The sequence below is a fragment of the Cucurbita moschata genome, unplaced genomic scaffold (genome assembly GCF_002738365.1).
Source record: "Cucurbita moschata cultivar Rifu unplaced genomic scaffold, Cmos_1.0 Cmo_Scf00056, whole genome shotgun sequence".
NCBI lineage: Eukaryota > Viridiplantae > Streptophyta > Magnoliopsida > Cucurbitales > Cucurbitaceae > Cucurbita > Cucurbita moschata.
The window spans coordinates 1,294,239-1,310,312 of record NW_019268572.1 but is presented as its reverse complement, the minus strand read 5'-3'; the positions used below and the strand labels follow the sequence as shown (position 1 = coordinate 1,310,312).

The 16,074-nt window shown below is 36.9% G+C and overlaps 1 protein-coding gene across 1 annotated transcript; it reads right to left on the bottom strand.

The window, feature by feature from the left end:
* Positions 1-4,916: 4,916 nt before the first annotated feature.
* On the bottom strand, positions 4,917-5,597 carry LOC111436595 (ARGOS-like protein). The gene has a single exon (XM_023074345.1). It carries the CDS (start codon positions 5,447-5,449, stop codon positions 5,054-5,056), a length of 396 nt encoding a protein of 131 aa, XP_022930113.1. The 5' UTR covers positions 5,450-5,597; the 3' UTR covers positions 4,917-5,053.
* Positions 5,598-16,074: the final 10,477 nt, after the last annotated feature.

Below are 16,074 nucleotides of genomic sequence, written 5' to 3'. Positions count from 1 at the left end.
CAAACTCAAGCACAAGGGTGGGTGCTTGATGGGGATAGGAGTATGTTATAAATGTCGCTAACCAGGGCGTAAAGGCCACTTGAGTAACTATTGAGTGTAGAATTGGGACAATGTTGATGTCACGATCTCGTTAAATCGATTATGAGGAATGACTTGGAACTACACAAGTAGTTACGTAAAATTTTTCATCCTTGCGGTTGTGTTGTGTCCAACGTAGAAGAACCACGACAAAAATGCCAAAAATTTTGCGAGCATACATCGAACAACTAAGCAGTTGCATAAAAAAAAAAAAATGATTGGTTGATGCTACAACAAGAATACATCGGTTAACTTAGCTGTGCAAACTGGGTGTCGAACACGATGTGGAGAGAAGGAAATCTTCCTTGGGCTGCATGCAACATCTTTCCTTTTTGAAAGGATAAATTGAAGCGAACCTTTGCTTTTACACCTAAATAGGATTTGTTTTTTCTTTTTGAGCTTTTACATTTCAACATTTCTTCTATTCTAATTTATTTGTGGATTTCTTTCCAGAGTTTCTCATCAACCTTGGTTTTGTGATTGAGTCATACGAAGAAAATCTTTGTGAAAGAAGAGAAGATTTGATCTCGTTAAAGGAGCTAGAGTCAGAATCGAGAACCGAATCCTAAGAAGAAAAACTTTATGAGAGTAGAGAAGATTTGACTTTATTAAATGAGCTAGAGTTAGAAAAGACTTGCTAGAACATTTTCTATGACATTATAAAGATAGTTGCAACATTGAAATTGTTCCATAAACTTCAGGTACGCTGGAATGGAATTCATGTTAAAAAGATTATCACTAGTCCAATAGTGTCAAATCCAATAATTTAATGAACCTATTGCATAATATTTTAGAAAAATGATTTAGGTAGTTTATGTACCAATATTTAGATATTTTATGATAAATAGTCTAGACTCTACTATAAATACCCCTCCACCCTATTAAGTTTTTCATCCCAAGCAATCTCAAGTAAAGTAAAGTGGAGTAGTTTCTACAAAATGTCTTATAATCTTTTCTTGATTGGTGTGAGTGTTTCCCATAAAAGAGTTGTGCTCAACAATCTAGTATTAAAGCGAAGTTGGTATAGGTCATTCAGTCTCTTTTGGAATTCCTAATATGCTCTATGATTGTAGATTTGTCTTTATCTTTCACATTAGAAACGATTTCTTAACATTATTAGTGAATGAGTTTTTTTGTGTTGTAAGTAGTTTGTGACTCTACTAGTTTTGTATCAAAAAAGCTTGTTTGGCATTACTAAGGTATTGTCAACACAATGAGTGATCTCCAATTTGTCAGAGCAATCAAGAAACTCAACAAAAACAATTACAACACATTTACAATATGCATGATGTCCTATCTATAAGGACAAAATCTTTGGGAGGTTGTTGGCGGAAGCAAAACTATGCCAACCGAGGAGGATGCTAATGGTACCTTGCGTAAATGGAGAATCAAAGCAGACAAGACAACTTTTTTCTTGAAGACCATAACCGAAGAAAAGATTTTAGAGAAAATTCGAGATGACAAGTGATAAGGATCACGGTGTTCCAAATGTTTCAACTGGACCTATTGATGATAAGGATCACGATGTTCCAAATGTTCCAATTGGACCTATTATATGATCCAAGGCCAAGAAAATTCAACAAACCTTCATTCTTCTTCTATAACATTGGATAGGCTCGGTTAAACCATTATTTCTTGTGTTACCAACTAATTTGATAAGTCGTTAGAAAACTTTATTTATTATTTTAAATTTTGTAATGGGCAAAAAGGTGGGATTTATTTCTCAAATTGACTCCCTTTGAAGGGATCAGAATTAAATTATGGCCACTAACTTAAGCATTTGAAGCATTGAAAGTAAGGATTAAATTATGGCCACTAACTTGGCATTCGAAGGATTGAAAGTTTACTTTTTGAGAGACTATGAATACCCACAAACTATTATTAAAAGACAGATCCGTGGAAGGAATGAAATTGAAATCTCAAAGTGAGACTTTTATCCTCAGAAATTTGAGCATCAGCTTTGCCATTTCTAAGTTTCAACTAATTCTTTGTCATTTCTAAGGTTCAACCAATTCTGGTGTAAATTGCATCTGAATCATTCAATCAAGTATTGATCAAGTTCGATTGTGGAGTAAATTTAGAACTAGGTTTCAAATCTTACGTCTAGATCTTTGATCTTAAGTGGTAATCTAATTTTAGTCTTATCTCTTGGTTGTCCGAATTTTGTATAAGAAAGTATTAATTTCATTGATTCAAGGGTTCTTGCTTCCACAAAAGTTTTGATCGTTGGGCTGAGGATTAGGGTTACATTATCAACAAGAGACCGAAAAGAAGCATAGGACATGTTCGTGACATTTTTCTCAAAGATGAATGACGTGAAACTATAAGTTCTAGAGAATGAGTTGTTGTCAATCTCACAACGTTACATGACGATTGCTCAATATTTTTACAAGATCAAGTCGATCTGTTGGGAAATTACTAAACTAGATTTGGAGTTTGTCATTGGAGAAGCTTGAATGAAAAAGAACATCCATGGATTACAGCCAGAGTATAGAAGTTTTTGTTACTTTACAAGAATAACCGACTCAAATCATCATCTATAGAGTTTTAAAATTTTCTAGCCAACCAAAAAACCATGGCTAAGTAAATAGAAGGTTACGGTGAATATGACCCTTGATCAAGTACAACCAAACAAATAACTGAAGTAGAAATAAAAGTACAACCAAACAAATAACTGAAGTAGAAATAAGAATGCTAGGGAAGAGTTTTTTTAGACTTAAGCACTATGCTTTTCAATTATTATTATTATTATTATTATTTTTTTTTTTTTTTTGTAAATAAAACCTACCTCTCAAAACTATTTATAGGGAAAACATTAATAGGATTCCTAAACTTTCTCCCCCAAATTAACAACTACCGACAATTGTACTGAAAAACACTTACAATTTTGCTAAACTTATTCACGTTAATAATTACTGACAATTATACTAAAATTGCTGCACGTTACTAACTTATTTTAGTAAGTTAAGCTTATTGACTCATAAAGTATTTTATTGACTCATAAGGTATCACATTGAGGGAGGAAGAAGAAACACTCTACACTTGATAGTTTGAACAACAATAAGCTGTCCACCAAAGGTGGATATAAAAATAGTGACAAAAGAAAAAATCATTAAGAAACTACACAACTTTGGAGAGCTCAGAAAAAACGTAACAAAGAGTTCCTCAAGAAAAAATATTCAAAGATATTTGCAACAAATGTGGAAAAATGGCTACAAATCTAAAGATTGTTAGTCTAAGAAAAATTTCTTCATGGAGGATGAATGAGATGCACAAGTACTATGTGCCAGAAGAAGACAAATAACACTCATGGTGATGATGGAGAGCATCCAGATTATGAGAATGATTGGGTCATTGATTCCGGATGCTCAAACAACCTGATTGGCGATTAGAGTTGTGTAACTGAAGAGTGGTGGTTCTTAGAGAAGAAAGTCTTTCCAGACTTGAACAACATCGAAGAAGTTCTACAACAAAAGATGGGGGAGCAAACTACACACATTCAGTCAAGTGTTGATGTATTTGAAGATCCAAATGACATTGATGTTTGTGAGCAAGAAGTAACTAAATGAAGTGAATCCAATGAAAAGGAAATGACAAGTTAATAGCTTAGACGATCAGAAATAATTTGAAAGTCAAATCTTAAATATGTCAACATAACTATTATAGAAGACAAAGTTAATGAGCGAGAGACATATGAATATGCATCACAAAATTTAACTTGGCAGGAAGGCAATGAAGGAATAAATCATAGCCCTAGAGCAAAATTAAATCTTGGAACTAGTGCCAAGACTAGGAGATGTCAAACTCATCTCTTGCAAATGGGTCTGCAAAATAAAACATCAATCAGATGAATCAATTGAGAGATACAAGACTTAGCCTGTTATTCGAGGGTTCTCTCAACCATATGGACTAGCCTATGATGAAATAGTTAGTCCAATGGTGAATATCACTATCGTACATATCCCACTAGCACTTGTGTCAAGTAAAAATAGAAAATTATACCAGATGTACGTATAGAATGTTTTTTTATCTGAAGAGTTGAACTAGAAGATCTACCTGAACTAACTAAAAGGGATTTGAGAATGCAATTGGAGTCATTATTCTGCACATGCAAAGTCTAAAGAAGTCTTATTTAAATGTCGTTCGACTGATCTTGACATATATTAATAATACAATCGACTATAATTTTTTGTACAATAGAAACAAAGATGGCAAGTTAGTTGGATATTTTTATAGGAGACCTAAAGATCAACCACTGAACATATATTTTTTACATGTATATATATATATATTTTTATAATGAAAAGAAAACCAACCGTATCGTTGATTGAACATCAGCTGGAGCACCTCAAAAAAGCATGTGACTGAAACTCCTCTCAAGAAAGTAGGAGGCTGAAACTCCTCTATTTATAGTTGGTTAAGTAGAAAATTTGATGTTTCATATAAAACAAAGCGTATACAGATACATTAGCATTTAATTAGAAATTTGTAACAAAATTTTGAATGAAAGAAAAAAATTAAGATGGAGCAAATATGAGCAAGTGGCAAGTGGCGTATTTGTTTACAAAACGACTGAATAAATAAAGACTAGTGTTGAGAGGGTTAAAAATCATCCACCCAAACCCAAATAGATGAATTATAAGCTCATTAATTATATATTTTAAAAATTAAAAATTTAAATATTTTAAGAATAAATTGTATTTGTAATATATTTTTTGTTTGATGGGTGTGAATAAAAATGTAATATGTTTTAGAAAAATGAAATAAAAGAGCCAAAAATTGAAGGGCTGAGAAACAAAAGAAAGCAGGGCAAAGAAAGAAAAGGGAGGAAGGGGGGGATTTGGGACTCAGTTTTATTGCCTAAAATATATGATTTCCAAGTAACGAAAGAACCCTTTTTGAGTGTCTCTTAATTCTGTAGCTCAACAAAACAGAGCGATACAAAATTTCCAGAACGAAGAAGGAGAGATTTAGATTACATAGATGTATGAGAGGAACTAATATCCTTGGCGTCATTCGAAGGCATAAACGCCAACACCATCAGCATTCCCAAAATACCAATGGGAAGAAGCAACAGCAGCATCAACGGCGGCGCCGGCAACGGCGGTAGAATCAACGGGAGGATCAACAGCGACGCCGCCAGGCACACCAGCACCGCCAAATACGTGGCCGCGGGCACCAATCGCCTCGCCGTCCCCTGAGATAGTGACCGCGTGTACTCCAGCATGCGCTGCTCCTGGGGGGCCGCGTCGTGGAGAAAGTAATAATGGTGGGGGTGGGGGTTGAGATTGTGGTGGTGGTGGTGCATGCTTATGAAGTCGTCGGGATTGGGAACCCCTGGGGTGTCGGTGTCTGGAAGTCCAAGACTCATTTAGGAAGGAACCCCCAATTGGGCGGAGAAGGAAAGGAAAACAGAGATCCAGAGAGAGAGAGAGGAGAGGAGATGGTGGAAGATGGAGCAGTCTGGGGGCTTAATTATTTAAGTTCTCCTCAATATGAAATCTTAGGGGTGGATTCAGTGAATTGAAACTCAAGTGGGGTTGAGGGGAAAGAGAACGGGGAGTGCGTCTTCCAAGGTTCCCACCCCCTGTCCCTCTTCTTTTCTTTTCTTTTTCTTTTTTTCTTTTCCTTCCAATTCACGTCAACGCTACCGTTTTCATGTTACATTTATATATAATCTAACTACACATCAAGTTTCCATCAACCCTATTGAAAGTGTTATTAACAATTCTTAATATGGTAAACGAATATTCCAGTTTGATATATTTTATATATATAGAAAAGAAAAAGAGAACCAAGTTGTGGTTTAAAACGTGAAAATTTGAGGGATCGCTTTTTCAAAAAAGTTATGAAATAACTAAAATATTTTTAATGAATATACACAAATCTTCCGTCACCTTTTGTTTATGATATACAAAGATTTGTTTTATATTTATTAAAATTGTTGTATAAAACAATTATTGGACAAATACATTAAAAGAGTAAGAATCTTTTTGGCACATTTATCGAAAACAAAGCAACTGACATAAAAACTACCCCATTCTCCCTGTGCCCCTATTTTAATTAATTTACCCTATGCTTCCTAATTTTTTAAGCTTTAAACAAAATCAAGTTTTTGGTTGGGTGTTAGAATTTATTAGAGGCTCGTGTATTTGGTGTATGTTATTCTCCTCCAAAATTAAGTGTGTACCTAAGAATTGCGTTAAAAAGTCAAATTAAAAAAATTAAAAAAATTAAAAAAAAACAGGACAGTCTGAAATTATTGAGAATAACAAAGTTGTTTGTGACCAATCACAAAACCGTGTGTTTCTTGTTTATGCATAGTGTAATGTGTACAAATGATGTAACCTCTTTTAAGAAGTGATGGAGGTGTTATCAAATCATAAAAATTTTAATTGAATAAATAAATAGAAAGGGTGGAAAAAAAGGGGGGAGTGTAGATGATGGGAAAAGTGGGAGAAGGAGGAGCACAGAAATGGAAGTTAAAATAGGTTTATGAATTTGGTATGATTTGGACATGTGAAGTCAAAATAGGTTTATGAATTTGGTATGATTTGGACATGTGATTACATCAAATCATGTCATGCCTCTGTTCCTTGGTTTGAATTAGGATCCATGGATATATATTATTTTATTCCCAAATTGCGCCTCCTCTCTCATCCCCATTCCCATCATTTTCATTTCCCTTGTTCCACACTAACCCAACATATCCCTCACCCTTTCCACACTCCCACCATCTCATTTCCCTTACTTGGTTATGAGAAAATTGGAAGAAGGATGTAGTAGTGGTTGTGGGGCCATCTCCAAGGAACCGATGAATTCTGTGGGTTTGGGGTTTGGAGAGGCAAATCAGGAAAATACTTCCGACCTCGACCTCGACCTCGACCTACTTTCTCAGTTCTGTTGTTTCTTTTTCCTTTTTCTGGCATTCCATGAATTTACCCAGTTTTAACTTCTTCTATTACATTTTTTTTTTAAATTATTAAATACTAAATATTATGGATCAATTTACATTGGTTCTCCGTTGGCCTCCATCGGACCCAATAAATCTCTCTAACTCCATTTACACCCTTGGTTGAGTTGAGATGGAAAAGACTCCATCTCTAAGTATCCCAACTCTTCTAGTTGTATGCTCCCGTCATCGATAGTGATCTACGCTTCATTTGAAAAATGAAGAATAATATGAATGGGTATAAAAATATAGTAAGTGATCTATTTGTAGACTCTCGTCAGACTTAATTCCTATGATGAGTTCTTATGCATGTGTTCATTATAATTATCTTAGCATTAGTTGATATCGTGACATATAGTTTGTGTTAGATCTATAAGGCTCATATGTATCCAAACTTTATACACTATCTTCTAGGGTGTATGCCTAATCCTGGGCCATAATGTAGGGGTTGTTCTGATATGCTTGGCTCTATATTTTCGCTCACTTATCTATCAATCTTGTGCTAACACGTGAGTCCACTTGCCCTTGTAAGGGGCCATACGTTAAGTCTCATGTGTGGGTGAGTCATGCTCTATGAAACAAGTACTCTAATTGCCTGTCCCCCATGCATGTATATGTCTATTGAGTGCTCCTCAATAGCATACACAATATGACTTCTGAAGTTCCTTATAGGTGACTAATAAACTATGTGTATTTAGTAGACCTTGGCTCCTCAAGGAAAGTTCACGATTAGGAATCACTCCCCCACCGTCCCTACATGATACCTAACTTACCCAAAATGCCTATGGGCCAAAAAGTAGGCTTTATGACTTACCAAACATAAAATAGTAGCTCAAGTTTATTTTTATGTTTTTTCTTGACTCTCTAAGCACATAGCAAATATCGGAAGTATAAACTAAATGTACATGGATGTTTAACCCTATAACATACTCCTACGAAGTATCATACATATATAAATGTTTAACAATTATATACGACATGTTGGAATCCTAAAAATAATATCAAGCGGAAGGTATAAAACTGTTTCTTGGTCAATTAGGCCTAAAATCATTCATTCTAATTTAGTAGCTCAATGTCCTGATCCACTTTACAAGTATTACTTGAAATAAACCACCTGGCTACTTACTTGTAGGGTGATTTCTTGAGTTTGGTTCGACTCTTCAAGAATTTTCAAAATTTTTAAGAGTTCTTAATTAGGTTCTATATTATGAAAAAAATATTAGAACGGTTGGAATCAAGGTGAAAATCGAAGTCATAATATTGTATATTATGAAAATAGGGGGTTTTCGATTTTGTTGGGCCAAAATCGATCCAATCGAACCGGTTCGATTCAATTCAAGTGAACCGATTTGAATTGATTCACTTGAACTAGTCCCCTTTCTCCTTTATGCACCTGCGACTCCTTTCTTCTTCACGTGAAATCTTAAACGATGGCCCCCTTTTTGTTTTATTCCCTGGTTTCTTGTATGTACGGTTAATGAACGCCTGCTCTTCTCCTAGAACTTGAAGACATCCTCGGTACAAACTCTACCATACCATATCGTGAGGTTTCGTTAAGGGTGTAGTGGTTTAAGGTCAAAAGAAACTTTTGGTTTAAGCTTACCATAATTTGTAGATCAAACAAACGTGCTCATTCATTTGATTCCGCCCCACCACCTTCTCTTCCGAGGTTTGTAGATTCAAAGTCTCGCGGTTTCAAGCATTATCACACTCTTAGAAGGCATGAATCGATGTTTTTTAACTTCTCGGTGACAATATGTTTTGAGTGTTGGATGTTGCTCACGATTGAGATATGTCGAAACAAACAACTAAAACAAGAAGAAAAACTTGAGGAGAGAGATCGTTTGAATAGAGAAACCTTAAACTTATTCTACTTAGTCAAGTTCAAGTGGATGTGTTTGTCATCCGTGAAATATTGGATTCTTCATCAGTGCAATTATAGATTTATTTTGGTCGTAGAGAGTTACGGGCTTTAGTTTACTTCTAGTCACTTTGCTCAGCAAATTTCTCAGCCACAATACTTGGCACGAGGCCCCAATTGCTGCCATGAACTCGGCTTCACAGGAAGATAGTGACACAGTTTGCTGCTTCTGAGACTGCCAAGAGATCAAATTTCTATTGAGATAAAATGTCATTCCTACGGTGCTTTTTCCATCGTCAATGTCTCTAGCTAAATCACTATGATAAACCCGACTAGTTCTTTAGGACCTTAACCTCTTTGATACTTCAGTTCGTAGCTTATGGTTCTCTTCACATAGCAGAGAATATGGTTAACTACTTGATGATGCATTGTAGTGGGCTTTTCCATGTACTTACTCACCATTCCAACAACATATGAAAAGTTTAGACGAGTATGATTCAAGTACCTTAGGCTTCCAATGATGCGTCTATACTTAGAGAAATTGACCATGCTTCCTTCAACATCTTTCCCGAGTTGTAACTTCGCTTCCATAGAATACTTGGTCGTGTTGCACGCTACCATTTTAAATTGTTGCAACCCCTTCTTAACATAGGCCGATTTCTTTAGCATGATGCAATCTTTCCTTTGGTCCACTTCAATACTGAGGTAGTACATGAGTAGCTCGAGATCAGTCATCTCAAATTCTTTCATCATTTCTTGTTAAAACATCCTTCGTAGAGGGTGTGAGTGTCCAATGTCTTTGTCAGTAAACATTTTAGAAAATAAACCGCATGTCGTATTGCATCACCCCAGAAAATCTCCGAGACTTGCATGCTCTTGAGTATGCTTCTTGTAGTGTTCATTATGGTGCAATTTCTTCATTAGACCCTACCGTTTTATTGTGGAGTGTACGATGTAGTGAGTTGACGCTTGATACCTTCATCTTCGAAAAACTTTGAGGAGTTTTAGGATAAGAACTCGCCACCTCGGTCGACGCACAAGTTTTTAGCTTATGATCAGACCCGTTTTCAACGAGTCTTTTAAACTTCTTGAATACACATAATGTAACGACCCGGGAAAGAAAGAAAAAAAAAAACTCAGTCGCCGGAAAACCCGCGAGTTTTTCGGCAACCGCCGAGTTTCGCGGAACCCACGCGAAACGACGGCCACAGCATGCCCAACTTTCAGCCCACGACTCCCAGCACCATCAGGACACCTGCAAAGGGAGAAAAGACAGAAAACTATGAGAGGGAGAGAGAGGTTTCAAAAAAAAAGTCCGCGAGTGTCCAGTTTCTCCGACGAACCCTCAAACAGACACCAAACGAACTGTTACCGCCACGAGAAGGATCCCTAACAAAAGCACAATAACTCAAGGTGCGTTTTGTACTTTTTCGTAAACGCCGTCGTCGGTAACCGAGGTCGAAAAATTGGGTATTTTCTAATCGTTCTTAGATCTGTGGTTTTAGTAACCTTTAGGCCGTAAAACTCCCAGAAAAGGAAGAAGGACGACAAATAAAGAGGAAAGGGAAGAAAGAGGACCGAAATCGGCAACGGAAACGCCGCGGGAAGGAGAGAGAAAACTCGCTGGAAAATCGGCCGGAGTCAGGTAAGGAAGACGAGGTCCACGGATCCGGGTCAAATCAAACCCAAAACCCGAGAGAGTCAGCCCATTCTTTCCCTCGGCCTTTACCTTCGGCCCAGCCCAACTACAGCAGTCCAAACCTCAGACCAGCCCAGAAGCTACGGTTCAGTTGAACCAACCCGAGACCAGACCCACGGTCCAATCGAGCCGCCCTGCAACCCAAAAAACTTTCGGCCGAGCCCAATAAGCCGAGGCCCAACGATAGTCTTGGCTCAGTAGCCTCCGCAGCCCGCGACCCAGACCACGACCCGAATCGGACTGTGACCCGCGCTTCGACCCGACACTACCGCACGACGTGGCTCGCTCTGCTGCTGCCACGTGTCACATAGCGGCACAGGCGGTCCCTCGGCTCGGCTTGGGCTCCCTCTGGCGATGCTCCGGCAACTCCTCCAGCAGCTCCCAGCGACTGTTCGACTCGGCTCACCTGTTTTCAGCCCGGTTTCCATTGTTTCGACCCTCCCGAATCTATTTTTGGCCCCGATTAAGGTATCCGAGGCCATTTTAGAGCCGTATTTCACATTTATTGAATTATAGGGAAATTAATTGTGAAATACTAACGGAAAGTGGTGAACGGTGTGATAGGAAACAAACCCCGGCAGCGTAGGAAGCAGCTCTCACGGAACGGGAGCTTACGTTTAGCTATTTAGGGAGTACTTCGGCCAAGGCCAACCAAGTAAGTGGCCTTACTATAGGATAGGCTAAAAAATTGTATGAGTTATGATGATGTGTGGATTACGATGCTTGATGATATGTGTAGTATATACATATTTTGATGAATAATGCACTTGATATGTTGACACACTTTGTGGCAATATGATGAGTATGATGATTGCATGATGTTTACCTTAATATGATGATGGTTTCCATATTGAGCATGCTAGATGATGATGAGTGCCATATTGCATCACGTCGTTAGATCGACATAGGGCACAACCCTAAGAGCATGAAAATGATATTAATATAAATATCCACGAGCATGTGTTACCTAGAGTAACAAAGAGATGAGACTAGAGGGTTGTGTCAGAAGAGACATTACAATAGATTTAGAGGTACCTCATGCATATTGTATGTTCATAAGCATAGGGCTACTTCCCCTAGAGACGATGAGTGCGGATGCGCACCTTATGATGAGCGCGAATGCGCACAAGTGCGAAAGCACATAGATGAGGGTGTTCATGAGGCGCATGACACTATGGGTTTCTGCTGACCTCCGGACGTCGCTACAGATTAGCTTGACCAGAGGGTCCAGGGGGTGTGCGAGCGCCCTGGGGATTCACACTCGCACGTGTGAGTCATGTGTAGGGAAGTACTACACATCCAATTTGTCCGAGACTAGAGGCCACCCCTAAGATGATTAGAGATAGGTCCCTAATTCATGATTGCATGTGTTTGCATTAGCATGGCCCCTATAGTGGGGTCACTTACTGAGTATTTCTTTAAAATACTTAGGCCGTGTGCCATATTATTTTTCAGGTAAAGGCAAGGCTCCCATGTACGGTTGACGGTGGCATCGTGATTAGAGACTGTGACGTGTGCATAGGATAGTTGCATATTTAAAATTCCTAGTCTTGGTTAGGATATGGCGTTTGCATTTCACTCATTTATATTATTTAATTTGTAATCGTTTTTTTTTTAATCTTTTTGAACTCCAGCATGATGTTTGAAACACGTAAGTCCGGCAATGTTTTCCAATGTTTGAACGTATTATGAAGTTTTAAATTTTTCCGCTAATAAAGATGAGCATTCCTAGATTTTTATTCTGCATTAGAGATGAGCATGAGATGTTAGTGGCGACTCTAGATATGTGGAAATTTAGGGTTGTTACACATAATGTCTCACCTTTTTCTTTGAGCATGTATACTCACATCCCAACATGTAAGAGAAAATACTTGTTAGTAGAAATCGATGATGGGGTGATCGAGCCACACAAATTGATATGAACCAAGAGACATCAATCATACAATATACTTCAATGAAGATGTGAAGAAAATATTGTTGAAATTATCAAAAGATATTTCAATTCATGCCACGTTGAAGAAGAATAAAGTTTCATGTTATAAATTTTGGGTGGATTAGAATTTAGAGTTATTGTATTTCATTAATGTATTTTAAGACTTCTTATTTACTTTAGGTTACAATTACATAATGGTTAATTATGGCCATTAAGTATGAATGTTACCACTCTTGTAATGCCTTTATTAATTTCATTTTGAGGCTGTATAAAGCCATGTATGTTGTATTTGTAAGTAACTTGGAAAATATAGTAAAAGAAGCATTTGTGCTCTTCTTTAGCCAATGGCTAAGTTTCTTTGCAATTCTATGTAGTTTAGGTTACATGTAGAATCATTCAAGCTCGACATGATCAATCTTGTTTGTGGAGTGATTTAAATCTCAATAAGTGTTCTTGCCTTGAGATATTTGATCAACAAGAATCATTCAAGCTAGACATGATCGATCTTGCTTGTAGAGTGGTTCGAATCTCAAACAATGTTCTTGCCTTGAGATATTCGATCAACAAGGTAATCTGAATCTTACTCCCCTTATAGTGATTTTCACATATCAAAAATTTTCATGAACCAGTTGCAGTGGTCGCTCAATGCGAAAACTGGTTTGAGCTGGGAATGACAATCTTTCTTATTTGGAGACTAGACTGTTGGATTTTACCCACAATCGAAATTATGTCGAAACAAGTACAAGAGGCAAAGGAAAAACTTGAGGGGAGCGAGCTTTTTGGAACAAAGGAACGCTTAGCTTTTTTATTCTCTTTTTGTTGTGTTGTATTGAAGAAAGCATACTTCTCATGAGTACTTACAGTGGAAAAAGCACTAATTTATTTCCAAAACTTTCTTATCAAGCTAAAATCCACTAACAACCTTTCTAATTAAAACATAAAACTTAGTCTACAACCACAAAACTTGGTCCACGACTACAAAACTTGGTCCACAATTCCACTAAGTCTACTAATAATTCTGAAGTTACTCAATAAGTTAGTGACTTATTCTACTAAGTCAAGTTTATAAGCTCACATCGACAACTTTCACATAGCTTGTCCGGGTGTATGATTTATGGTAGCTCCATATCCATCTTCTTCTCTCCAATCATTTTGACCGCTTGAAAGTTCACGTGCGCAAGTCATGCATGCCATAACCAAGCTGGATTTGCAAGTGCCGTGAATCGAGAGGCGAGCTGGCTAGTCTCCAATAGTATCTTGTACAGGTGGTTATGCGATTGTTTTACCTTCATCAACAAGATTCCATTTCTGTCGAACATCTTTAGGAACGAGTGAGCTAACTTCACTCTGCTTCCTTCTTTTCTCATCTAACCAAGACTGATAATATTACTTTTCAAGTATGGGATATAATATACCTTTGCCAATAGACATTGGCCGCCGTTCTTGCATTGGAACAAGATGGTTCCTTTGTCTTGGATCGGTACAATTGATCAATCACCAAACTTCACATTTCTAATGAGCTTCTCATCAATCTCCTTGGAATTTATTCGATCTCCAATCATGTGATTGCTTGCTCCGTTATCAAGGTACTACTGTTGGTCTCCACTTGGTCTTCTCCTTTTGTGAGAAGGTTCATTTGCTCCGCTGTCAAGGTACCACATGCTGGTCTCCACTCGATCTTTTTCTTTTGTGAGAAGGTTTGCCATAACCTTCTCTTCGTTGAGCGTCTTCTCGGTCAACATCAGTGTGGGTTCTTAATCCTACTTGGGTGTGAGGTTTTCCTCCTCATCGCACTTGTCGTTGCGGCACTCTACCGCATAGTGTTCATATTTTCAACAAGACTAACACTTGATCATACTCTTGTTGATAAGGATCATGGTGTTTCAAATGTTCCAACCAGACTTATTACACGATTCATGGCCAAGAACATTCAACAAGCCTTCATTCTTCATCTACAAAATTGTATAGGCTCGGTTCGACCATTATTTCATGTGTTACAAGCTGATTCGATCGATGAAGGACCATTTAGAGCTTCAAAAGTGAATATTTGCACGGTTGAAGTAGGGAATGAAGTTGTTGTAAATTGCGCTTGATTGATAAGTTGTAAGAAAACTTTATTTATTATTTTCAATTTCATAAATCAAATAATGGACACAAGGGTGGAAGTTATTTGTCAAATTGACTTCTTCTTTTGTGGAGAATTAAAGAGAGTGGGAGTAAATTATGGTCCCTATCTTCTTTAGCGGGCATTTGAAGAATTGAAAATTTATTTGTGGAGAAACTATAAATACCCACAAATTACCATGTAAAAGGCAGAGTTTGATAAATGAAATGTAGCTCTCTAGACTTTTACCCATAGAAATTTGAGATCATTTTTGTCATTTCGATGTTTCATGCCATTATTGTGGTAGAATGCATCCAAGTCATTCAATTAAGCCTTGTATCAAGTTCGATTCTAGAGTGACTCAATTTAGTACATGTCATTTTTATGTTTCATGCAATTCTTGTGGTAGATTGCATCCAAGTCGTTCAATTAAGCCTTGGATCAAGTTCGATTCTGGAGTGACTCAATTTAGAACAAGGTTCCAAATCTTGTTCCCAATTTTTTGATCTTAAGAGATAATCTAATTATAATTTTATCTCTTGGTAGATCCAAATTTTGTATAAGGGGATGTTAATTTCTTGCTCCCAGTTTTTTTATCTCAAAAGATAATCTAATTATAATTTTATCTCTTGGTTGATCCAAATTTTGTACAAGGAGATGATAATTTCTTTCATTTAAGGGTTCTTGCTTCAACAAAAGCTTGATCGTTTGGCTGAGGATTAGGGCTCTAGCTCTTGGTAGATCCAAATTTTGTATAAGGGGAGGTTAATTTCTTGCTCTCAGCTTTTTTTATCTCAAGAGATAATCTAATTATAATTTTATCTCTTGGTTGATCCAAATTTTGTACAAGGAGATGATAATTTCTTTCATTCAAGGGTTTTTGTTTCATCAAAAGCTTGATCGTTTGGCTGAGGTTAGGGCTCACCAAAAGCTTGATCGTTCGGCTGAGGATTAGGGTTGCATTGTCAAGTTGGTATTAGAGCCTAGGTTGCATCTTTGTGGCCTACTTTAGAATTTATTTTATCTTTCATTTATGCTATTATTTATCTTTTCTTTAATTATGTCTATTTATTTTCTTGTTGCCACTCCCATCATTCTTCAATCGTTTTTTTACTCTGTTCTCATTTTCTTTCTAAAGATCATATTTAGATATTGAAAAAAAAAAGTTTTATCATATTTTTTCTTAAGATTGTGATTATAAACCGTCTTTATCATTTATTTTAGACCATCTACATATTTATTTGAAGATCAAATAAACTTCAATTCACAATTTGCTTAAACCTTCTAAATTGATAACCTTTGTGCCTGATATTTTTGTTTCCTAATTCAAATTCAAAAATAACTTCTCAATTTGCAAAGTTAGATCATTCTCTTAGTCAAAATCTTAACGACATTTCTTTTTTAACTCATTTTTAGTGTGCAATTCTATAAAAAAAAAAAAAAAAAA

Bases quoted from the DNA above. Each gene is read 5' to 3' on its own strand.
- LOC111436595 (XM_023074345.1), bottom strand. From the start codon at position 5,449: ATGAGTCTTGGACTTCCAGACACCGACACCCCAGGGGTTCCCAATCCC.